The 24,489-nt window shown below is 41.0% G+C and overlaps 1 protein-coding gene across 14 annotated transcripts in view; it reads left to right on the top strand.

Moving 5' to 3' along the window:
- Positions 1 to 24,489, top strand: part of baz2ba (bromodomain adjacent to zinc finger domain, 2Ba) — a 356,283-nt gene that overhangs the window by 235,423 nt on the left and 96,371 nt on the right. For 10 of the 14 annotated variants that reach the window (XM_043693834.1, XM_043693824.1, XM_043693831.1 and 7 more), the window contains 5 exons: positions 1,089 to 1,190; positions 5,585 to 5,795; positions 5,873 to 5,965; positions 6,084 to 6,145; positions 23,605 to 23,670. In XM_043693834.1, the coding sequence (XP_043549769.1) occupies positions 1,089 to 1,190; positions 5,585 to 5,795; positions 5,873 to 5,965; positions 6,084 to 6,145; positions 23,605 to 23,670 (534 nt within the window). The remainder of the gene's footprint in view (positions 1 to 1,088; positions 1,191 to 5,584; positions 5,796 to 5,872; positions 5,966 to 6,083; positions 6,146 to 23,604; positions 23,671 to 24,489) is intronic. The other 4 variants (XM_043693833.1, XM_043693828.1, XM_043693832.1 and 1 more) reach the window with 1 other exon arrangement.

Below are 24,489 nucleotides of genomic sequence, written 5' to 3'. Positions count from 1 at the left end.
AACACCGGCATCTCCGAATCAAGATTTAAATGTAGTTTCCAGCACCATTAAAGGTCATGCTGTACAAACTAATTTATCCTTCAGTGTTTTTGCCCCACAATAATTCTATCCCAAATTGTTGCTTGGGTTTGTGCTGTGCATGTAATTTTCCAGATGGCGTTAGCTAAAAGGTGTACTTTTTTTCAAGGTCCATCAATTTTGACTTAATTGTACTTCAGGATTATTATAGAAAGGCAGAGTGAAAGTTCAAAAAGTTTTATTCAAGTAAAGTTTAAATCGTGTCTTTAAATTGAACTGTTGTTTGTGAGAGACAATGACAATAAATGGCTGACATTACTGATTGCACATTCGTTCTCGTTTTATTTATCTTTGTAATCAATCTTGGTGCTTTTTATTTGCTGTAACACCATAAGACATTGAAACAGAAGTATGTCATTCAGCCTATTGAATCTCTCCACCAGTGCACAACATATGAGAGTTATTCAGTAGAATTCAGCTAATCAATCAAATTGTCATGCTTTATCTTGGAGTTGATACATTTTCTAAAATAAAGTTTTGAAGTTTTGTAAAGTTGAATTTTGGCATGTTTCAAACAGCTGTTTGAGACATAAATAAGTAAATAATATAAGCAAATAAACTGATAGCAATTAGACTGTTTTCTTTTCCACATGAGGGGTCAACTACAGATTATCTGAGCTACATGCACTTGTGCTGGATCTCGCATTCTCACACTCAAACACTACTATACCCATGAGTTCTCCTGGGTGTAGGTAGAGCTAAGGGGCAGGATTTTAACTTTCAAAACCCACTCACAATGAGAGTTCCATTATTGAATATTAAAAATTGTGTATATTGAGAAGTACAGTAACATCTTCCTTTAAGTCACATGCTCAGTTCTTGTAATGCTTCTCGTCACAATTAATGGATAATACATTTTTATTTAATACATCCACAGATTCATGAGATATGCTTGTAACACGAGTTACAACTGTACTTATTTTTATACATTGTCGATACCTAACCAGTCAGGCAAAAATACTCTTGCTGTTGATTTGAAAATATGCTTTGCATTTGTCCTCTTTCTGTAGTACCTTACTAGGAATGGAATAACGGACATCACTAGGGATAATTTTAGCTTCAGTTCAAAAATGAAGGTTGGTGACTTCTATGAAGCCAGAGATGGACCTCAGGTAATGCTAGTTAAAGTTATAGATAATTACTATTGGTTTTGATCGTGACTTTGGATTTCATTAGTTATAAACCTCAAATGATCTCCACTTTGAGCCTCATGGTCAGTGCACTTAATAGTGATGGATTGATACGTAGGAACCAAGAATATCTTTTCTTCAGTTTATAATTTGTGTTGCCAGTGGTAATCATATTGGGATACTATACTCAATTATACTCAGAACCTTTTGGCTAAATGTCCTAGCTTTTCAGCTGTTCTGTACTGATTGACTCCTGGTTAGGGAGCTGACCTGGAAGGAAAAGATTATGTTCCACTATGAGTCCTGAAACTCTTTGTCCAGAATAACATGGTAAAACTGTTTTACTAAAATTGCAATTTAATTGAATTTGATTAAGCATAAACTACTTTGTGTCATTAGTCATTGCCTTAAGAAAGTATTGTGGGAGAAAGCAAATCTAGACAATTATTCAGTTTGTTGACATGTAGAAAAATAAAAAGTAGGAGTAGTAGCCACCCCTTTGGCCCTTCAAGCCCGCTCTGCCATTCATTATGATCATCCAACTCAATACACTTTCTTCATTGTCCCCGTATTCTTTGATGCCTTGAGCCTTAAGAACTATATCTAACTCCTTCCTGGAAAAAATCGAATGTTTTGGCCTTAGCCACTTTCTATGTGAGAGAATTCTCTATCATCACTATCAGGGCGAAGAAATTTAAACCCATTGAATGATTGACAAAATAACTCCAGGTGAGAATCATATGTAGCTTAAAGAGGAATTTGCAGCTGGTAATTCTCCCATGTGCCTGGTCTTGTCTTTTTAAATGGTAGAAGTTGTGCCTTTAAAAGGTACTGTTGAAGAAGCGTTAGTGAGTTACTGATCTCCTCCATTATGTGGATGCTACATGCTCTGTTCAGATAGGGGAGGAAATGAATATTGGAAAATGCTGGAAGGAGTGTCAGTCAAGAGGGCTGCTTTGTCCTGGATGATGTTGAACTTCTAAGTGATGTTGGAGCTGCTGTCATTCAGGCAAGTTGAAAGAATTGTCACATTCCTGACTTGTACCTTGAAGATGGTGGACTGGATTCTAGAATTTAGGAGGCAAGGCACTCCCAACTTTTAACTTGTACTTGTAACCACAGTACTTATGTGGCTAATCCTGTTCACTTTCTGGTTAATGCTAACCCTCCACGATGTTGTCAGTGGAAAATTCAGTGATGGCGGTGCCATTGAATGTCAAATGGAAATGGTTGGATTCTCTTGTTGGAACTAGCCTGGCACAAGTGTCTTTTGAATGTTACTTCCCACTTATCATGGTAAGTTTGGATATCGTTCAGATGTTGTTCCATATGGTCTTGGCTGCTTCAGTATCTGAAGAGTTACAGAACATTAAGAAAATCTCTGAAGCTGCATGCTTTTGACCTTATAATGGAAAGATTATCATTGATGCAACTGAAGATGGTTGGGTCAAGGAAACTACTTGGAGAAACTTATGCAGTGATATCCTTGGACCGAAATGATTAACCTCCAAAATACATAACCAACTACCTTTCTGCTCGATTTGACTCGTTTTTCCTTGACCACCTCAACACCTTACTTGGTAGATACTGCCTGATGTCAAGATTATTCAGATCTCTTCACGCCTGGAATTCAGCTCTTTTGTCCCATCTATGGACCAAGGCTTTTAGGAAGTTTACCAGAGTGTCCCTGCCAGACCCTCTTCAAGCATCTGAGTATGTTATTTCTTTTCAAGTGGCTCTTGATAGCTGTAGTAATGAACCATTTTATCAGTGCTGGTGATCAAGAGGCTTCTGATGGGATGATAGTGATTAGCTTACATTTGTCTTTTTGAGGACTAGACATAGCTGAGTAATTTTCTACATTGCCAAGTGGCTAACAGTGTTGTGGCTTCACTGGAACAACTTGGCTAAGGATACACGGTTCTGCACCCACAAGTCTTCAGTACTATTCTGAGAAGTCTAATATAGGCCCAGCATCCTTGCAGCATCCAGTTCCTTAAATCATTACTTGTTATCATGTGGATTAATCAAAATGGATCATCTCCTCAGTACTTCTAGCTGAAAGTAGATGCAAATACTTCGGCTCATCCCTTGTACTAATGCAATTTTGAAGAACTACCTTTTCCTGTTAGTTACTTAATTGTCTGCACCCGTTCAAGACTGCCATGCTCAGATCTAATCTGTTGGTTGTTTGAATACTTAGCTCTGTTGCATGCTATTTCTACTGTTTTGGCATGGATTGAAACAGAAGTCGGCTATTGAGCCCCTCAAGCCTATTCTGACCTTCAGTGAGATATCTTTGCTTAACAAAAAATCTATTTTAGATTTGAAATTAACAATTGATCTAACATAAACTGTCATTTGTGGAAGAGAGTTCTAAATCTCTGTCACCGTTTGTGTGTAAGAGTGATTTCTATTGTGTCTCTTGAATAGTATGAACCTAATTTTTGGACGATACTCCCTCGTTATAGAATCTCCAACCAGTGGAAATAGTTTATATTTATCCTGCCTGTTCTTGTCATTATCTTAAAGCTTTGATGAGATCACCCTTTAATTTTCTAAATTTTTGAAGAAAACTGCCTAATTTAGGAACAGTCGATGGGACAACACATCCATCCTAGGACAAGCCAGACAGAGAGACACACGAGAATTCCTAGAAGCATGGCATTCCAACCGGAACTTTATCGACAAACACATTGAGTTAGACCCCATCTACAACCCCCTGAGGAAGAGAACAAGAAATGACATCAGCACAGGAAATGACATCACCAACCCAAACACCTAAACATATAAATAGGAAGCAGGAATTATCAGCTGTGCTTTGCCCGGAGGCCCACTGAAGATGTTACCTACTGGGTGACAAAGCGTCTGGAAATGAACCGTCCAGCTCAGCGAGCACATTTTCCTTGATAGTATTTTGATGACTTCAATCGGATCACTCCTTAATCTTCCAAATTTTAGAGAAAACAGGCCTATTTTGTAATAATCTCTCCTCATAATTAAAACCCTGCAGTCCAGCTACAAATCTTCTCAAAACCTGCTAGGTACCATTTTTGTAAACCTACAAATCTACTCCTGCAAAGGTCTTATGAAAATGGGATTTCATCAGGGATGGTGAACTCATGCATAGTGATCCACGTATTCGCTGAATTATACCTGATAGACAGTATGTGGCTGTTGTTTGATTATTTTGAGAGGCAGCTATCCCAGTTTTCGCACAAGCCTTCAAATACTAGTAAGGAGGACCTCATAAGTCCAAAAAAGCTGAGTCTACCATTGTCATTTCTGGTGCCCAGGTTGATGCCAGGTGGTCTGTTTTTGTACATTCTTTTTAGACTTGGATAAAATCTGAGTATACAGTATTGGGGTATTTCAGAGGGAACTTAAGAGTCAACCGGATTGCTGTGAGTCTGGAATCAAGTGGATTTGGTCAGTGCAACAGATTTCATTTGCTGAAGGATGTTAGTGGGCCTGATAGCCTTTTGAAGTAGTTGACAAAGGTTTTGTGGTAGCATTTGATTCCAGATCTATTCCTGATGGTTGGGTCCCCAAAGACAGATGGTCTAGACCTCTTGACTAATAATCCAGTAGCATAGTAATATGATATTGCTCCGCCACCACCTTCCTGTTGCTCTGTATACTGACATAACAATGAAGTTTAATTTATTGGCTATAAAGTTATTTTGGGTATCCTAAAGCATATGGTTTGACCTCATGTTCTTTGTTTCTGCTTAATCTTTGCACTTTTAGCAGACACTAATCAAACCAAGCAATTGCATTTTCAACATGGCTCTTTGAGCTTCATGTTTAATTCTGAGACATACACAATTCCTTCTTAATGATACTGTTTCATCACTGGTTCTTTTCACTCCTAGCAATGTTAACTTTCATAACCTCCTAGATATTAATTTGAGTGTAAAATAATTATTTGCTCAGTAATCTTGTCAGGTTAATTTGAAAGTTTGTATAAAATTGTATCATTTTTCTTTATAAAATTATGAAACGCCCTATATATTATGCTGTTTATTGAATAAAAGTCATTCTCAGTAAATCATTAGGATTTTGATTTGGTTTTGTAGAAATAAGTCCATCTCAAAAATTAAAATTAATCAGGAGCATTATTAGAAGAACATGGGGGCGGGGATTTCTCAGGTTTCAGGATTTAAGCTTCATTTTGGGACAGTAACCCCAAACGATGTTGCTTGTGGAGCTACTCATCATTGATTTGTAGGTGATAATTTAATTGAAAAATTGAAGGATACTGCAAAAAAGTGAACAAGCCATTTAACTGTGATGCTCACAAACTTTAGTACAATTTCTTATAAAAATAATTTGCGTTTAGACTAATTTTAAAAATTCTGCGAACATTATTTCAGGGTATGCAATGGTGCCATTTAAAAAATGAGGAAATAATGCCGAAAATAAAGGCAATGGAAGGACGAAGAGGTCGCCCGCCAAATCCCGAAAAGCAGCGTGCTAGAGATGAATCTAAAATGAGACGTCGCAAAGGCAGGCCACCAAATATTGCAAGGCCAGATTTCCAAAAGAACAGTGATGCAAAACTTTTAAGAAAATTGGAAGCTCAAGGTGAGCATATACATATTGGCTGCTTTGCATTTCATTTATTAAAAGCAAATTGCTTAGTGAATTTTTCATGTCTTTAGCATATGCAAGAAAAGCAGCAGAATTAAAGATGATGCAGAAACTTGAAAAGCAAGCGTTAGCACAGAAGGCTAAAGAAGCTAGAAAACAGCAAGGTAAGTAGTGAAAAGAAAATTGTTTATTGGATTTGTCAACTACTGTGCGAAAATGGTTAAAGATTTTTGCATCGTTTAATTAGACCTGCTGAATTTACTGGGCAAATATTCTTTCCAGCAATAATGGCAGCAGAGGAAAAACGGAAACAAAAGGAGCAACTGAAGATGATAAGACAACAGGTACACCTCCCACATGTTTAATTTGCTACTTTTCATATTTACCGATGTATATTTTGTGCTTCTGATTGTACTTGTCTCATATTTACATTTTCACACACTCAAATGAAACTAGAGTCTAATTCTAATGTTTTGGTGGTATTTCGGAAATATTGCATGTGATGCCAAGTTAAAGGGAGATTTTCGGCTGTGCTTGCTGACTCTCACAATCCTATAGTAGCAGCAAAATCTCTGAAATCCATTGAAATAAAGAGTGACAAAACCAACCAACCCTTGGGGAAACAAACTTTCAAAGTCGAATTTAATTGAAACAACTTCACTTTATGTTGCTCACACATTATAAAAAAATTGGTGTTGAGCATGCAGTCACAACTTATGGTTGAAGGGTCAGTGTCAGCAGGCATGCTTGTATTTATGTAACTTCTGTAAGGATGTGATTGATATATGAAGTTGATGTATTTCTCAATTAAACACAACTGTTAAGGACCTGGCCAGACTACTCAAAACATTCTTAAGCAGGCAGCCCAGACTGTAACTTTGCTATTTGTTTCAGTAAGTGTATATTATTACCCGGAGTAAGTTAGCTAGCTTGAATACCAGGTTTTAAAACTGACAAAAAATGTATTTACAAAATTACACAATGAAACGCAAAGAACAGAATAAAGAACCCCTACAGAATTTAGTCTATTCAAACTAGACTTAATTACGCTGTTCCGAAAATACACAACAGTCCCAATAAACAAACCCTCTTAAACACAACGTAAAAATGAAACAAAGTCTTACAGGTCAAAGTTAGAAGGGCAGAAGGAGAGAAAGTCCAGCAGCCTTTTTTCCACACAGCCTGCTGAATTGACTCAAACAAGACTTCAGCTTTTAGGACTGACCACTCCCCTTTCATTATACAAGTCACTTCTAAAATAAAAAAAGCCATTCCACCTGGTCAAACAATTTTTCTGCATCTAAGGAGACCCACCAAGCCTGGGCTTGACCTCTGCTGGCACACCTGTACCATATTCAACACTCTTCTGATGTTATTAGAGGAACTGCAACCCTTAATGAAAGTTGTCTGGTCCTCCTTTATAATAGAGGGCAGTACCTTCTCCAGTCTCAATGCCAACGTATTTGACAGGATTTTGAAATTACATTCAGCAGCGAGTTGGATCTTCCCCTCTCAAGAATAAGGGAAATATTAGCTTCCCTGAGAGAGTGCGGGAGAGAGGTACGAATGATTATACATACCCAACATTGGCTCAGTTGACATGTTTATAAACTCGTTATAGAACTCGCTCGGGAATCCATCCGGGCCATGTGCTTTGCTACTTTAAAGTTGCCTTAGCGCTTCTTGTATCTCTTGTGTTATTCGAGGGGCATTCAAAAGGGAGGCCTGGTCTGCACTTATACCTGGAAGATCCGTGTTCTCAAAAAAGGATTCCATCCTCGTCAACCCATCCTCACAACCTTCCGACCAGTATAGCTCTGCATAGAATTTCTTAAATGCTGCGTTTATATTTTTAGACTCATGAGTGAGAGTACCAGTTCTTTCTCTAATGGACATGATAGATTGAGGGGCCGCCTTCTTCCTGGCCAGGTATGCCAAGTATCTACCTGGCTTATCATCTTACTCAAACAGTCCTTGCTTCATGAAGGAGACTCCTCTGTTCACTGCCTGAGTGAGTACGGAGTTCAGAGCATTCCGAACCCCATTGTAGCTTTGTCACAGACGGTCTGTCATAATATGCAGACTTGGCTGCATTCAGCCAGCCCTCAAGTATACTGAGTATGAAATAATTATACCCCTCAAATAAGCTTTGGTAGCTTCCCAGAGCACCTGTCAGTTACTGGCCGTACCTGAATTCATGTCCCAAAAAGTCTTAAACTTCTTGTAAAGTACTCAATAAACTTGCTGTCTTTCAAAAGAAATGGATCCGTGCATCAATGCCGCATTTCTATTCCTTACCCTTTTACTTGACCTCCAAATACACTGCTACATGGTCCGAAATGGCTATCTTCTCAATCCTACAGAATAGTACCAAATCCAGGAAGGTCAATGGAACAAAAAAAATTGATCCTTGTGTGCACTTGTGCAGGTTGGAGTTGAAAGTAAAATCCCTACCCTTAGATTGAAGACACCTCCACACATCCACTATCCCTAACTCCCCCCACAAGCCCACCAACTGTTTGGATTGTGGGGAGATGCCCGAGAGACCTCATGGCATCCTATCCACCTTGGGATCCATAGGACGGTTGACGTCTCCCCCTATAATATGTAGGGCACACCAAGAGCCATCAACTAGTAAGTCCATCAATTAAAAATTTGAGGGAGTCTGCCTGGGGGCAGTAGCCATTCAAGATGCCATACTCCTCCCCATGTATTAGAGCTTTGAGGAGAACAAACCACCCATGTTTGTCGTCATTTGAGAAATCCACTGGAATGGAAAGTTCTTCTGTATTAGTATAGCCATTCCTCTACTTTTAGAGTTAAAAGATGGAAAGAACACCCTGCCAAACCCTCCCTGTTGTAATTTTAAATGCTCGTTATCATTCAAGTGTGTTTCTTATAGCAAAACAATATCAACCCTCTCCTTTCTGAGATTTGAGTGCACTTTCTTTCTTATGACCGGTGAGTGGCTCCTCCTTGTGTTCCAGGTACACCATCTAAACGAATAACTAGCCATAACCGTCTAAAGTGGTCCATGACCCCCCGAGAGGAAGGCGCCTACTCATAGTGCACGGAGTGGAGACAGCAAAGGATTTGTAAATCTAGAAAATATTACTACAAACACTACCAAAGCAAAAGTTCTAATCACTACTCCTAAAATCAGCACAAGACAAATAACTGGAGACCCCCTCCCCCTTGTCCGTAGAGGGCACTCATCCTACTCACTAGCACCTCCATGGCACCTTCCGACTAGAGCTGTGCCCCAAATCCACGCAATACAAAAAACAAAGAAAACATTTATCTTACACACATGGAAATTAAAAATGGGCATCCAACCCATCCTGCCTATATTGTCAACCCTGCTTATTATCAATAGAAGAAATGACCGACCCAAACCAAGTAAAAACGAAGGGAATAACAAGGATTAGCAAAAACGACAAGTAAGGGAAAGAAAGGAAAAAAAACCCACATATTTTCGGAACACAGCCAGCCATATAAAATAAACAACTGAGAGAGCAAAGGATGCATAATATTTGACCCAACCAGTCTATTTTAAAGTATCTAGAAAATCCTTTGCCTTTTCTGCTGAATCAAAGTTATACATGGACCCTCCATGGTTGAAGCATAACACTGTCGGGTGCTTGACAGAATATTGAATGTTCAAGTCTCTCAACGTCTTCCTTACTTCATCATAAAATTTCCTCTTTCGGATCGCAGCCCCAGAAAAGTCTTGAAAAAACATGATTTTCGACTCATTGTGCATCAGGGCCTGTAGGAATTTCCCCAGCGTTCTGGAGGCTTCTATGACCATTTGTTTCTCTTTGTAGCACAGGAAGTGCGCTAGGACTGGGTGGGGTGCTGATCCGACCCGAGCCTGCGCATCGCGACCCGGTCAGCCTGCTCCACTTGCACTTGACATGACTCGACTCCCAGTCCCAGGAGCTGCAGGAGTCATTGCTCCAGGAAGCTGACCAGTTGCTCACCTTCCTCTTGTTGTGGCAGCCCAATTATGCAAATGTTCTTTCTTTGACCTTGATTCTCGAGGTTGTCGACCTGATCGATTAAGGCCTGGATCTGATTTTCCAGGGCCTGGATCCGCCCCACCAAGGTCTCTGACACCACGGTACGCTGTTTGACCTACTCCACGTGCTGATCAAGATGTCGGATCTCCTGCTCATGCTTTTGTAGCATGGCAGGGATCAGTTCTAGTCTCGTGTGAGACTCTTCTAGCGCCAACCCGAACTTCTCTTGAAGTTTGACAAACTCTGAGACCAAGTTCAGCTGCTCCGGTAAGTTCAAAGATGCTTCCACGGGAGTCGGCACTGCAGGCGCGGGCGCATCCGTTGCTGCAGGGGAGTGCCCTGCGTGTTGCCATCCACACGATCTCTTTCCAGCTGTTATCATCATCATCTTCTCTGAGTGTTAAAATTAATATTTAGAGATTCTGGGAACTCTACTGATTTTTTTCAAAAATGGCTAGTAAGGGGAGGGTGAAAGCACCACTTTGCTTGGATGATGGTACGGACTCCAGCAAAGCAGACCATTTAGATTGCCGCCATCCTGAATCCCCCCCACTACCCGTAGCCATTTTTAGTCATGTTATTTTGAATTATCTGCTAAAATTAAACTGCTTATGCACGCATTTAAGTATTGATTTGTTTTTGTGGGACTTCTATCGTTTTTAACTCCATCTGTTTTTGGTGAAATATTGCTATTGTACTAGTGCTAGAAATCATAGCTAACTTTAGATGTGTTAATGTTACATTTTTAATATTCTATCTATTGGATAAGAATTCAACAATTCGTCTTGGAAGCATCTGATTTGCATGGCCAGACCATGTTATTTGAATGTGTATAAGTGAAATATGATGCAACGTTTAAAATGTTGTGAGTAACCTTCAATAACCTGACCAAATTAAACTTTTTTATGAAAAATTTCAAGGAACCTGACAGTTCCTTATATCACAGAATCATTTTTCTTGTAAAATTCAGTCTGAATTAACAACCCCCACCTGCCATCATTGCAAAGTATTTGCTGTGGGTGTTCCCCAATACCATTAGGGAGGGACTTGCAGGCTTCTGGCCCAGCATCACTCAGTGAACAGCAATATATTTCCAAGTCAGGGTGGTGAATGGCTTGGAGGGGAACCTGCAGGTGGTGGTGATGGTGTTCCCGTGTGTTTACTGTTCTTGTTTTTCTAGATAGTCGTGCCAGTGGTTTGGAAGGTGTTATCTAAGAAGCCTTGTTGAGTTTAGACAGTATATCTTGTAGGTGGGACATGCTGCTGCTGCTACTGAGTGTCAGTGGTAGAGGCTATGGATGTGGTACCAATCTCGCAGGCTGTTTTCTCCTGACAAGTATCAAGTGTCTTGTGCATTGGTGGAATTGCATTCATTCAGACTATTGGGGAATATTCTGTCACACACCTGCATTGTGCCTTGTAAATGGTGGATAGGCTTTGAGGAGTCAAGAGTTGAGTTACTCACTGCAGGGTTCCAAGCCTCTGACCTCCTGTTTTAGCTGCAGTATTTATATAGCTGTCCATTTCAGTTTCTGGTCAGTTGAAACCCCCAGGATGTTGGTGGTGGGGATTCAGTGGTGGCAACGCTGTTGAATGTCAAGGGGCGATGCAGTGTAAAAGGAGATTATTTGCCCATCATGTCTGCACCCAATCTTTCAAAGCATTTTGACTTAGTGCCAAACTCCTGCCTTTCCCTCATATCCCTGCAGGTTGATTGTCCTTCATTAATCATGTAATGTCTTCTTTAATTCCTGACTTGAACCAGCCCCCATCACACTTACAGCTCGTGCATTTCAAACTTGGACCACTTTTGTGAAAAAAACTTTTCCTCCTGACATTTTCTTCTTTTGCAAAATACTTTAAAACTATGTCCTCTGGTTCTCAACCCTTTGAGTGGGATCAGTTTCTGCTTATGTAATCTGTCTAAATCCATCATGATTTTTAAAACTTGTATAAAATCTCCCCTCGGTCTTTTGCTGCCCAAGAATAATAGTACCAAACTCTCCAATGGACCTTCGAACTGAAGTTTCTGCATTCTTGTAAACCTGTTCCACACTTGCTCCAATTTGCATTCTTTCTAAAATTTGGTGCTCAAAACTATATATGATATTAAAGCTGAGGCTCAGCCAGTGTCCTGTATAAGTTCCACATAACCTCCCTACTGTTGTACACTATTCTGAAATGATGCAAAACCTTAATGAGAATTGCAAAGTATTGAATAAGCTTGAATATTGAAGAATTTGAAGACCTCTACAGTGAAATGGATATATACAGAAATTTCAAATCAAATTTAGCAAATGTCTTTGCACTTAGAACCTTTCATGTTGCAACATGGATAGCTTTTGTTTTAAAACAATATGATGCAATCAATTGTACTGTTCCTTTCCAAGAGGTTTTTGTGACAACGGGAAAGCAGTGTGTGTCAGGCTGTTACTTTTGTGCAGGGGTCCTGATACTGACAGTAATTGACAGCACACTACATCACTGATTAGTATATGAGCACTCTGAGCTGGCAACTGATTCTGTTGGCAAGTGTGAATTTAGTTTTGTGCTATTTGAAGAGAATGAAGATAAATGCATTGGATAATGGGGTGGTCCCATTGTGGGTTGACCACTAGGTCAACGAGTAGATTAGAAGCAAACTGCTTTGAAAAAGACCTGGATGTATTTCTGGTTAAGAAATGTGTTCAAAAGTTATGAAAATATATGTGGATAACTGAAATGATTGCAAAATCCGAAGGTTCATGTGCATTTGGGATTATGGAAATGTCCTTTGTTGAGTGAAACAGAATGATGGATTTTGTATTTACTGAAGAGTTTAAAAATTGGATCACCCATTACCTTTATGTCAAAATGATGTGGAGGTCCTGGTGTTGGACTGGGGTGGACAAAGTCAGAAGTCACGAAACACCCGGTTATAGTTCAACAGATTTATTTGAAATCACAAGCTTTTGGAATGCGGCTCCTTCGTCAGGTGAAGTCAAATCATAGTAAGCAAGGATATGCAGATCATAGGGTGAAAAATAAACTTAGAGGCACGCAGGTTCCATCGTACAAGGCGGCAGTAGGCAAAATCAACATGATCAAAAATCAGCACTGTTTGAAGTTAGGGATTCAATCATCAGTCTAATAATGGCCAGGAAGACTCTGTTCCCAAACCTGCTGGTGTGTGTGGTCAGACCTGACCACACCAGGTCTGTCTGACAGAAGAGGTTGTTGGAGGTCATTCCTGGGGTGTGATGGGTCTTTGATGTTGGCAGCCTTTCTGTGGCAGTGAGCCATGTAAATGGAGTCCATCGGTGGAAGATTGGCTTCCGTGGTGTTCTGACCTGTGCTTACAACCTTCTGTAGTTTCTTACGGCCCTGGACAGAGCAGTTGTCAGGCCAGGCGTTATGTGCCCAGATAGTATGCTTTCAATGTTGCTTCTGTAAAAGTCGGTGAGGGTCTTTATGGACATGCCAAATTTCCTGAGTAGCCTGAGGAAGAAGAGGTGGTGTTATGCCGTCTTAGCCGTCACATCTATCTGGGAAGTCCTGGGCAGGTTGTTGGTTATCGTTGCTCCAAGGAACTTGATATCCTCCACCCTCTCAACCACAGTTCTGTTGATGCAAATGGGGGTGTGTTCTCCTTTCATTCTGAAGTCACTGATCAATTCTTTAGTTTTGCTGGCATTAAGTGGGAGGTTGTTCTCATCGCACCACGTCACCAAGCCCTCCTTTCTGCATTCTGACTCGTCATTGTTAGACATTTGTACCAGCACAGTGGTGTCATCAGCAGACTTATAGATGACATTCATTCGGAACTTGGCAACACATTTTTGGATAGTACAGTATGGGGCTGAGGATGCATCCTGGGGTTGGGGGGGAGGAGGCGTTCAGTGTTGAGTGTTATCGTGGAAGGGATACAGTTGTCTATCTTCCCTGGTTGCAGTCTGTGGGTCAGAAAGCTGAAGATCAGTTGCAAGGGCACCTGGTGTTGTGTGACTTCTGACTTTGTATGTCAAATATTAGCTGAACAATTTTGGGCCCCATACCTTAGAAAGGATGTATTGACCCTGGAGCAGGTTCAGAGGAGGTTCATGAGAATGATCCCTGGAGTGAAAGGCTTAACATAATAAGAATGCTTAAGGACTCTGGGACTATACTTGATGGAGTTTAGAAGGATGAGCGGGGGATCTGATTGAAACTTAGAGAATACTGAATGACCTGGACACAGTGGATGTTGGGAAGATGTTTCCATCGGCAGAAGAGACGAGCACCTGAGTGCACAGCCTTAGAGTAAAGGGAAGACCCTTTAGAACAGAGATAAAGGGGAACTTCTTTACCCAGTGCGTGGTGAATCCGTGGAATTCATTGCCACAGAGGGCTGTGAAGGCCAGGTTGTTGATATATTTAAGACAGAGACAAATAAGTTCTTGATTGCGAAGGGAATCAAAGGTTACGAGGAGAAAGCAGGGAAATGAGGTTGAAAAACCTATCAGCCATGATCAAATGGTGTAATTTCTACTCTTATGGTCTTACTGTCTTCTCGAGGTGAACCTTAAAAAGCAACAATGTAAAGAAGAACATTCTGTTAGCTTGTATAGGGTATTTCTTGTGCTGGAAGTTTGTCATCGTCAGGTTTGGTAACGACTTGATCACCATGATTTTGGGATATTACGTACTTCATATCGCAAAATTTTCTGCACAAAATTACGTATTGTGATCAAACAATGTCCTCAGAAGTCTGGTAACTGTTTTAAAAAAAACAATCTGTGGAGAATTGAGTTAAACATAAAGCATTTTCAACTGATTGACTTGATTTAAATTTTGTATGTGCTGATGACTTCTCTATTCATTTGAGAAATTCCCAAAGGAAGTAAGTCTGGCCAATTTCAACTGACTTTCAAATGCAATCATTGCAAAACCATGGCATTAATCTGCCCATAGCTTATGACTCATTGGCAGTGTACTAGGGAGTCATAGAAACATAGAATCCCTACAATGTGGAAGCAGGCCATTCAGTCCACACTGACTCCCCAAAGAGCGACCCACCCCACTCTCCTATCTCTGAAACCTTGCATTTCCTATGGCTAGTCCACCTAACCTGCACATCTTTGGACTGTGGGAGGAAACTGGAGCGTCTGGAGGAAACCCAGTTGCCCAAAAGTGGAATTAAACCTCAGTCCTCATACTGTGAGACAGCAGTGCTAACCACTATGCCAACGTGCTGCTCCATAAGAATGTTGAACATTGGAAATGCAAAGTTCATGTCAATGCAAAATGGAAAAGGTTTTTATTTTTTGTGTTGGGAATATGATAGTAGAAATAATGATTTTTTTAATCATGGCTGTATCTGACCCATGCTTAGCCTGATCTGTGAGTGCTTTATGTCAACAGTGGCCATTTCAGAGACCTGGGTAGAGCAGGGACAGGAATGGTTATTATAGGTTCAGAGATTTAGATGTTTGAGTAAGAACAGAGAAAATGGTAAAAGAGTGCGTGGTGTGGCATTGTTAGTAAAGGATAGTATTATGGTTGCAGAAAGGACGTTTGAGCACTTGTCTACTGAAGTAGTATGAGCTGAGATGAGAAACAGGAAAAGAGAGGTCACCCTGTTTGGGAGTTTTCCATTGGCCTCTGAATAGTTCCAGAGATGTCGAGGATGGGATAGCAAAGGTATCCTCAATAGCGCGAGTGAAAGGATGGTTGTTATGGTGTCTTTAACTTTCCAACTATCGACTGGGAATACTGTAGTTCAAGTGGTTTAGGTGGGTCAGTTTTTGTTCAATGTGATTTCCTGACACAGTATGTAGACAGGCCAACAAGGGGCGAGGCCACATTAGATTTGGTACTGGGTAATGAACCCGGCCAGGTGTTAGATTTGGAAGTAGGTGTGCAATTTGGCGATAGTGACCATAATTCGTTTATGTTTGCAATAGCAGGGATAGATATATATTGCAGGGCAAGAGTTGTAGCTGAGGAAAAGGCAATTATGATGCGAGGCAAGGTTTAGGATGCATAGGATGGGGAAGGAAACTGCAGAGGATGGGCACAATTGAAATGTGGAGCTTATTCAAGGACCAGCTACTACTGTCAGGTAGGGATGACGTTGCTGAGTGCGGGAGCCATGGTTTACTAAGGAAGTCGAAACTCTGGTCAAGAGGAAGAAGGCTTATGTTCGGATGAGATGTGATGGCTCCGTTAAGGTGCTTGAGAGTTAGAAGTTAGCGAGGAAAGACCTAAAGAGAGAGTTTAAAAGAGTCATGAGGGGACATGAGAAGTTGTTGGTGATAGGATCAAGGAAAATCCTAAGGCTTTCTATAGGTGTATCAGGAATAAAAGAATAAGTAGAGTAAGATTAGGGCCAATCAAGGATAGTAGTGGGAGGTTGTGTGTGGAGTCAAGAGGAGATACAGAAAGCGCTAGATAAATACATTTTGACAGTATTCACACAAGAAAAAGACAATGTGGTCAAGGAGGATACTCAGATACAGGCTAGTAGACTAGATGGGATTGAGGTTCATAAGGAGGTGTTAGCAATTCTGGAAAGTGTGAAAATAAGTAAGTCCCCTGGGCCGGATGGGATTTAAGGAGAAAGTGAGGTCTGCAGATGCTGGAGATCAAAGTTGAAACTTTATTGCTGGAACAGCACAGCAGGTCAGGCAGCATCCAGGGAACAGGAGATTCGGCGTTTCGGGCACAGGCCCTTCTTCAGGAATGAGCAGAGAGTGTTCAGCAGGAGAAGATAAAAGGTAGGGAGGAGGGACTTGGAGGAGGGGCGTTGGAAATGTGATAGGTGGAAAGAGGTCAAGGTGAGGGTGATAGTTCGGAGTAGGATGGAGGCGGAAAGGTCAAGAAGAAGACTGCAGGTCAGGAAGGCGGTGCCGGGCTGGAGGGATTCGGCTGAGACAAGGTGGGGGGAGGGGGGATGAAGAAACTGGTGAAGTCCAAGTTCATCCCCTGTGGTTGGAGGGTTCCCAGTCGGAAGATAAGACGCTCCTCCTCCGACCGTCGCGTTGTTGTGGTTTGGCGGTGGATGAGTCCAATGACCTGCATATCCTCGGTGGAGTGGGAGGGGGAGTTGAAATGCTGTGCTACAGGGTGGTTGGGTTGGTTCGTCCGGGTGGCCCAGAGGTGCTCTGGGATGGGATTTATCCTAGGATTCTCTGGGAAGCCGAGATTGCTGAGCCTTTGGCTTTGATCTTTATGTCGTCATTGTCTACAGAAATAGTGCCAGAAGACTGGATGATAGCAAATGTTCCCCTGTTTAAGAAGGGGAGTAAAGACAACCCTGGAAATTATAGACCAGTGAGCCTTACTTCGGTTGTGTGTAAAGTGTTAGAAAGGTTTATAAGAGATAGGGTTTATATTCCTCTGAGAGGAATAAGTTGATTAGGGATAGTCAACAAGATTTTATGAAGGGTAGGTCATGCTTCACAAACCTTATTGAGTTCTTTGAGAAAGTGACCAAACAGGTGGATGAGGGTAAAGCAGTTGATGTGGTGTATATGGATTTCAGTAAGGCGTTTGATAACGTTCCCCACGGTAGGCTATTGCACAAAATACGGAGGCATGAAATTGAGGGTGATTTCACAGTTTGGATCAGAAATTGGCTAACTGAAAGAAGACAGAGGGTGGTGGTTGATGGGGAATATTCATCCTGGAGTTCAGTTACTCGTGATGTACTGCAAGGATTTGTTTGGGTTCACTGTTGTTTATCATTTTTATAAATGACCTGGATGAGGGCATAGAAGGATGGGTTAGTAAATTTGTGGATGACACTAAGGTCGGTAGAGTTGTGGAGAGTGACGAAGGATGTTGTAAGTTACAGAGGGACATAGATAAGCTGCAGAGCTGGGCTGAGAGGTGGCAAATGGAGTTTAATGCAGAAAAGTGTGAGGTGATTCACTTTGGAAAGAGTAACAGGAATGCAGAGTACTGGGGCTAATGGTAAGATTCTTGGTAGTGTTGATGAGCAGAGAGATCTCTGTCCACGTACATAGATTCTTGAAGGTTGCCACCCAGGTTGATAGGATTGTTAAGAAGGCATACAGTGTGTCAGCTCTTATTGTTAGAGGGATTGAGTTTCAGAACCATGAGATCACACTGCAGCTGTACAAAACTCTGGTGCGGCTACCCTTGGAGTATTGCGTACAGTTCTGATCACCGCATTATAGGAAGGATGTGGAAGCTTTGGAAAGAATTCAGAGGAGATGTACTTGCAGGTTGCCTGGTATTCAGGGAACGAGGAGAGGCTGAGGGATGTGAGGCTGTTTTCATTAGAGAGAAGAAGGTTGAGGGGTGAATTAATTGAGACATATAAGATAATCAGAGGGTTAGATAGGGTTGGATAGTGAGAGCATATTTCCTAGGATGGCGATGGCTAGCACAAGGGCACATAACTTAAAATTGAAGGGTGATAGGTATAGGACAGATGTCAGAGGTAGTTTCTTCCTCAGAGTGGAAGGGGCGTGGAACATCCTGTCTGCAGCAGTAGTAGACTTGCCAACTTTAAGGTCATTTAAATGGTCATTGGATAGGCATATCGATGAGCATGGAGTAGTGTAGATTAGATGGGCTTTAGATTGGTTTCACAGGCACCATTGAGGGCCAAAGGGCCTGTACTGCACTGTAATGTTCTATGTTTCTATGGTGTCTAATGTTCCTTTATTTTTGCTGAGCGCTAATGTTAGTCTTAATACTCTTATGTTTGTTAATAATAATACAGAATTTGCTCTGCTGATGAAATTTATTTCTCCGAAGCGAAGTGCACATTTTGCATAATTGATTACTTTATCTTTTTTTCCCATGCGACATATTCAGGTGTAGTTTATTTATACATTTATGGTCATCAAATTTATTTTGAAATTAAAATCTTTTAAGTTAACTAATCCATAATAAAACACTGTGTCTGAATGTTAATATAATTGAACCTGCAAATATTGAATTGCAGCGTACGTGCAGTGGGGAGGCAATGGTTTAGTGACAGTAATCTAGAGACGCAGGTTAGTACTTTGGTGACATAGGTTTAAATCCCACCATGGTCAATAGTGAAATTTGAATTGGTGAAAATCTAGAATGTCGATTGTTGTGAAAGCCTAACTGGTTTACTACTGTCTTATAGAGAAGGAAACCTGTCATTCTCACGTTGTCAAACCTACATGTGAATCTATATCCACAGCAAAGTGGTTCTTTCAACATTGGCCTTCAAGTGGAAATTAGGGATGGGCAATGAATGCTGGCCCAGCAACACCCACTTCCATGATTGAATCGTACATTTTTAAAAAAATGCATAATTGCATCAGTAAACATATCAGAGTTCCTAAGGATTTGAACTTGATTCCAGTTGGTTGCAGCATACCTTTTATTGCCACATGGCAGAGTCATGGAGATGCACAGCGTGGAAACAGACCCCTTGGTCCAACTCGTCTGTGCTGACCAGATATCCTAACCTAACCTAGTCCCATTTTCCAGCATTTGGTCCATATTCCTCTTATCCCTTCCTATTCATATACCCATCCAGATGCCTTTTAAATGTTATAATTGTACCAGCCTCCAACACTACTTCTGGCAGCTCATTCCATACATGCACCACCCTCTCTATGAAAAAGTTGCCCTTAAGGTTCCTTTTAAATCTTTCCCCTCTCACCTTAAATCTATACCCTCTAGTTTTGGACACCTTCCACCCCAGGAACGAGAATTTGTGTAGTTATCCTATTCATGCCCCTCACATTTTATAAACCTGTATAAGGTCACCCATCAGCCTCTGACGCTCCAGGAAAAATAGCCTCAGCTTATTCAGCCTCTCCCTATAGCTCAAACCCTCCAACCCTGGCAACATCCTTGTAACTCTTTGCTAAACCCTTTCAAGTTTCACAACATCCTTCCTATAGCAGGGACACCAGAACTGCACACAGTGTTCCAAAGTGGCCGAGGATGACCCATTTTAAGTTAGTGGACAGAGAAACATGTGTTGTCTACTTATAAATCTTGAATTTGCAAAAATAAGTTTTGTAGTCTTTTAGGACTATCATTATTTAGGATAAAATGGAGGAATGAATGGGTTGTGTGACTTGGTCTATTCTGGCAATAAGTGTTAGTAGCTTAGCTTTTAAAGAGTAACTTCAGTTATCTTACTGGGAAGGGAATGCAAAATATTCACACGTAAACATTGAGCTGGCAATCTACTGGCATTGGATTAACTGTTGGCCTCCAAGTCCCAGGGAGGTATAAGGAATGTCAGGTATTGTAAGTGGTTATACTTCAAACTGTCAATTTAATTCCAAGTTAGAATTATAGGTCCAGAGGATAACTAATTAACATTTCACTTGGATATAATGTCATCTTTAACCAATTTCCTTCACTCTATCTGATATCAAGAGAGATGACTGAAGACACTGGATATTACAAAATACTTGGGCTCCGAAAATATTTGAGCGATAGAGCTAAAGATTTGTGATTCAGAACTAGCAGTGCTGTAACTAAGCTGTTTTAGTATAGCTGCAACACTGGCATCTACTTGACAGTGTTGAAAATTAACTGGGTATATCCTGTCCACAAAAAGCTAGATAAGTCCATCCTGACTACTTACTATTCGATCACTATTCTTGACCATTAAAGTGGTGATCATCAAAGAGGTAGTAATGTCAAGCAGCATTGGCAAAGGAATAAACTGCTCACTGCTGCTGTTTAGGGTTCTGCCAAGCCCACTCAGTGCCTAGCCTCTTTACAGCCTTGGTTCAGAAGAGCTGAATTCCAGAGCAGAGGTGAGAGTAACTGACCATGACATCAGGGCAGCATTTGACCAATTGTGGCATTAAGGAGCTCCAGGAAAACAGGAGCCATTGAGAATCAGGAGAAACTCTCCACTGGTTGGAGTCATATGCAGCACAAGCGAGATGATAATTGTGCTTTTGGAGGTCAGTCATCTTTGTCTCAGTATATCACTGCAGGACTTCCATGGGATGCAGTCTTAGGCCCAGCATTTTCAGCTGCTTCATCTACTACCTTCCCTCCATCACAAAGACAGCATTGGGGATGTTCACTGATGATATACAGTGTTCAGCACTGTTCAAAACTCGTCAAATACAGAAGCATTCCTTGTCCATGTGCAGCAAGAAAACATCTGGACTTGAGCTAGTAAATGGCAAGTAATATTCACACCACACAGATGCCAAGCAATGACCATCTCCAGCAAGAGAGGATCCAACAATTCACCATGACATTCAATATCATGATGTCTGCTCAATCTCAGTCAGTATCCTGGAGGATTATCATTTACCAAAAGCTGTGGTACAAGGGCAGGATAGAGACTGGAAATTATGTGGTGATCACTCATTGCCTGTCTCACTAATACCTATCCACCATATTAAAGGCTCAAGTCAAGAATGTGATGAAATACTCTCCGTGTGTGGAAGAATGCAATTCTACCAACACTCAAGCTTGACATCATTCAGAACAAAGCAACCTGGATTGGCACTCCCATTTACCCCATTCAGCATTGATGCAAAGTCACAGCTTTGTGTGACATTTGCAAGGCATACTTCTGTCACTCACCAAGGCTCCTTCAGCTGTAACTTCTGAACCTGCATTCTCTACCAACTAGAAGGTCAAGGGCAGCAGATACTTTGAAATTAGGGTCCTGGTGCATGAATCATAAAATATCAAGTAGTTGGGAAGGCAAATGGATGGTGGGGCTCTTTATTTCAAGGGGGAATGGAGTATAAGATTGGGAGGATACATTGAGGTCTGCAGATGCTGGAGATCAGAGTTGAGAGTGTGTTCCTGGAAAAGCACAGCAGGTCACACAGCATCCGAGGAACAGGGGCTGATGAAGGGCTCTGGCTGAAATGTCGATTTTCCCACTCCTCAGATGTTGCCTGACCTGCTGTGCTTTTCCAGGAACATGCTTTATATAATTGGGAGGTCTTGCTGAAATTATTCCAAAGCACTATTCAGATGACACTTGCAATACTGTAAACAGCTTTTATCCTTTTATATATGGAAAAATATGCTGGCATTGGAGGCAGTCAAGAGAAAGTTCTATAGGTTGATTCTGATTAGGGAGGGATTCTCTTATGAAGAGATGTTGAGCAGATTGTTCTGTACTCAATGGAGGTTGTAAGGTGGAGAGGTAACCTTATTGAAGCATGTAAGATTCTTAAGCTTAACAGGGAAGATGCAGAGAGGTTGTTTCCCTTTCTAGTAGAGTGTCTTGGATAAAAGGGCATGATCTTAGAGTTAGGGGTTGCTCATTTGTGAAAGAGATGAGGGATTACTTATTTTATAGAGCTTGAGTCTGTCATATTCTTTACTACAGAACACATTCAAGGTTGGATTGCTAAGTGCATTCAAGACTAAGCTAGACAGATTTTTAATCAGTAAGGAGATCAAAACTTATGAGGGTAAGGCGGGAAAGTAGATTATCAGGTCAGCCATGACCACCTCGAATTGTGGAGCAGACTTGATGGGCTGAGTGATCTACTTCTGCTTCTATGTCTTGTGGTCTTAAGTCACACACCATCCTGACTTGGAACTGTATTGCTATTCCTTTACTGTCACTGAGTTAAAATCCTGGAACCACCTCCCTAACAGCACTGTGGGTCCCCCTGTACCTGAAGGACTGCTGCTAATTAAAAAGGTAACTTATGACCACCGTCTCCAAAGCAATTGGGGATGGTCAACCTTTGTTCCATGAATGAAAAAAAAGAAAATGCAGAAACTGCAAAAGGATTTGGACATGCTTGGCGAGTGGGCAAAGAAATAGCAGATGGAATTCAATGTGGGAACGTGTGAGGTTATACATCCTGGTTGGAAGAATAGAGGTACAGACTACTTTTTTGACAGTGAAAGGCTTTGGAAATCTGAAGCACAAAAGGGCTCTGGAGTCTGAGTTCGTGGGGAGGGGGTTCCAGGGGTGTTTTACAAGAATGATCCTGAGGATGAAGAGCTTGTCACATGAAGAGTCGTTACAGAATCTGGGTCTGTACTTGATGGAATTTAGAAGAATGGAGGGAGATCTCATTGAAACCAAGAGAATACTGAGAGGTGGATAAAATGGAGGATGTGGAGAAGGTGTTTCAACTAGTAGGAGACTAGGTCCTGGGGGCATTGGCCCCACCTCTGAGTGAAGGGAGGATCCTTTAAACCTGAGATGAGGAGGAATTTCTTCAGTCAGAGGGTAGTGCCTCTGTGGAACTCATTGCCACAAAAGGCTGTGGAGGCTAACTCTTTGAGTATACTTAAGACAGAGATAGATTCTTGATTGGTAAGGGGATCAAGAGTTATGAGGAGAAGGGAGGAGAATCGTGTTGAAAAACATGTCAGCCATGATCGAATAATGGAATAGACTTAATGGGCTGACTGGCCTAATTCTGCTCGTATATCTTGTGGTTTTATGGTCTAAATTATGATGAAATCATCAGAAAACTAGTCATCTCAGCATTATTTTCTTCACCTTAATGCTACGTAGGTTCAACAATTGTATTTAGTTCCCACATAATATGCAGAGATGAAAGGTCTGCACAGAAAATTAATTAACTTTAATGCGATCTGAGTAATGATGAGTGAGTTCAATTTCCAGTAAAGTCTGTACTGCAATGATTGAGCTCATCAAAAAAATAAAATCATAGGGTGCTTAAGGTACCAGGTGTCTAAAGAAATACCATAAGTTTTGCTCTTCATATTTACAATGGAACATTATTTGTTTTTCAATATGCAAAACTAACATTTCCTACTAGTTAATTAAATGTTAAGAATTGTGCATTTTTTAGTTTGATATCATGTATATTTCTCCTCAGGAAAAAATCAAAAGAATTCAGCAAATAAGAATGGAAAAGGAACTGAGAGCTCAGCAAATTCTCGAGGTAGATTCTCCTTTTTTTTTTGTGCATGTGGATATTTCGCATTAGTAATTTGATGTGATGTGTAGATTGTCGAACTTTGTTTTGATGTTTTGAAATATACGTTAAAGGGCTATTCCAGAATCCAAAATATGTGCAAGTCACATTGCCTGGTTCCCCCAATTTTAGTTGAACATTGAATCCTGTCAAGTGGTGGTTATTGGAAGCCTGCCTCCTAGCCTTTCCCATGCTTGTGGAGTGGTCAACTGAAGTTACATATAACTAAGTGTTGCTCTCTCTTAGATTAAAATGCTTACAATAACTAAGATCTTCCAAAGCCTCTTATTCACAGTTAAATTGAAACATTTCTGTACTTAGCCACGGGGTAATAGCAATGTGACACAAGGTAAATTCCACTTCAAGACCATACACAAACATGATAAGCAAATCTGCCTCCTCTGGGCTGTAGCCAGTCTGTGATTCTATGATTCTACCTTGTGCTTTGGCTTTTCAGTACCTGCTTGAAATGTAAGTATTCAATTTTCTCCTGAACTAATTTATTTATATCTCTTGAGTTCTTTACATTATCCAACAATATACAGGGGAACCTTGATTATCTGAACTAGTTGGGCGGGCACTATTTCATTTGGATAATTGATTATTTGATTAATCAATTTGATGCCTTTCCTCTGGGGCTCAGAGTTTCCTATTAAGTCTGCCCTCCGTTCAGGAGACTAGCAGCAGCACAGCACGCGTGCGAGCCCTCGCCCGCCCCCAACATTGCCCACCGCTGATCTCCCCCCCCAACCCCATCCAACATCGCACTCTGCCCACACCCGCAAA

The sequence above is a fragment of the Chiloscyllium plagiosum genome, chromosome 7 (genome assembly GCF_004010195.1).
Source record: "Chiloscyllium plagiosum isolate BGI_BamShark_2017 chromosome 7, ASM401019v2, whole genome shotgun sequence".
Classification (NCBI taxonomy): Eukaryota; Metazoa; Chordata; class Chondrichthyes; order Orectolobiformes; family Hemiscylliidae; genus Chiloscyllium; species Chiloscyllium plagiosum.
Note: the sequence above shows the minus strand (reverse complement) of the source record. Positions and strands in the feature narration are given on the sequence as shown.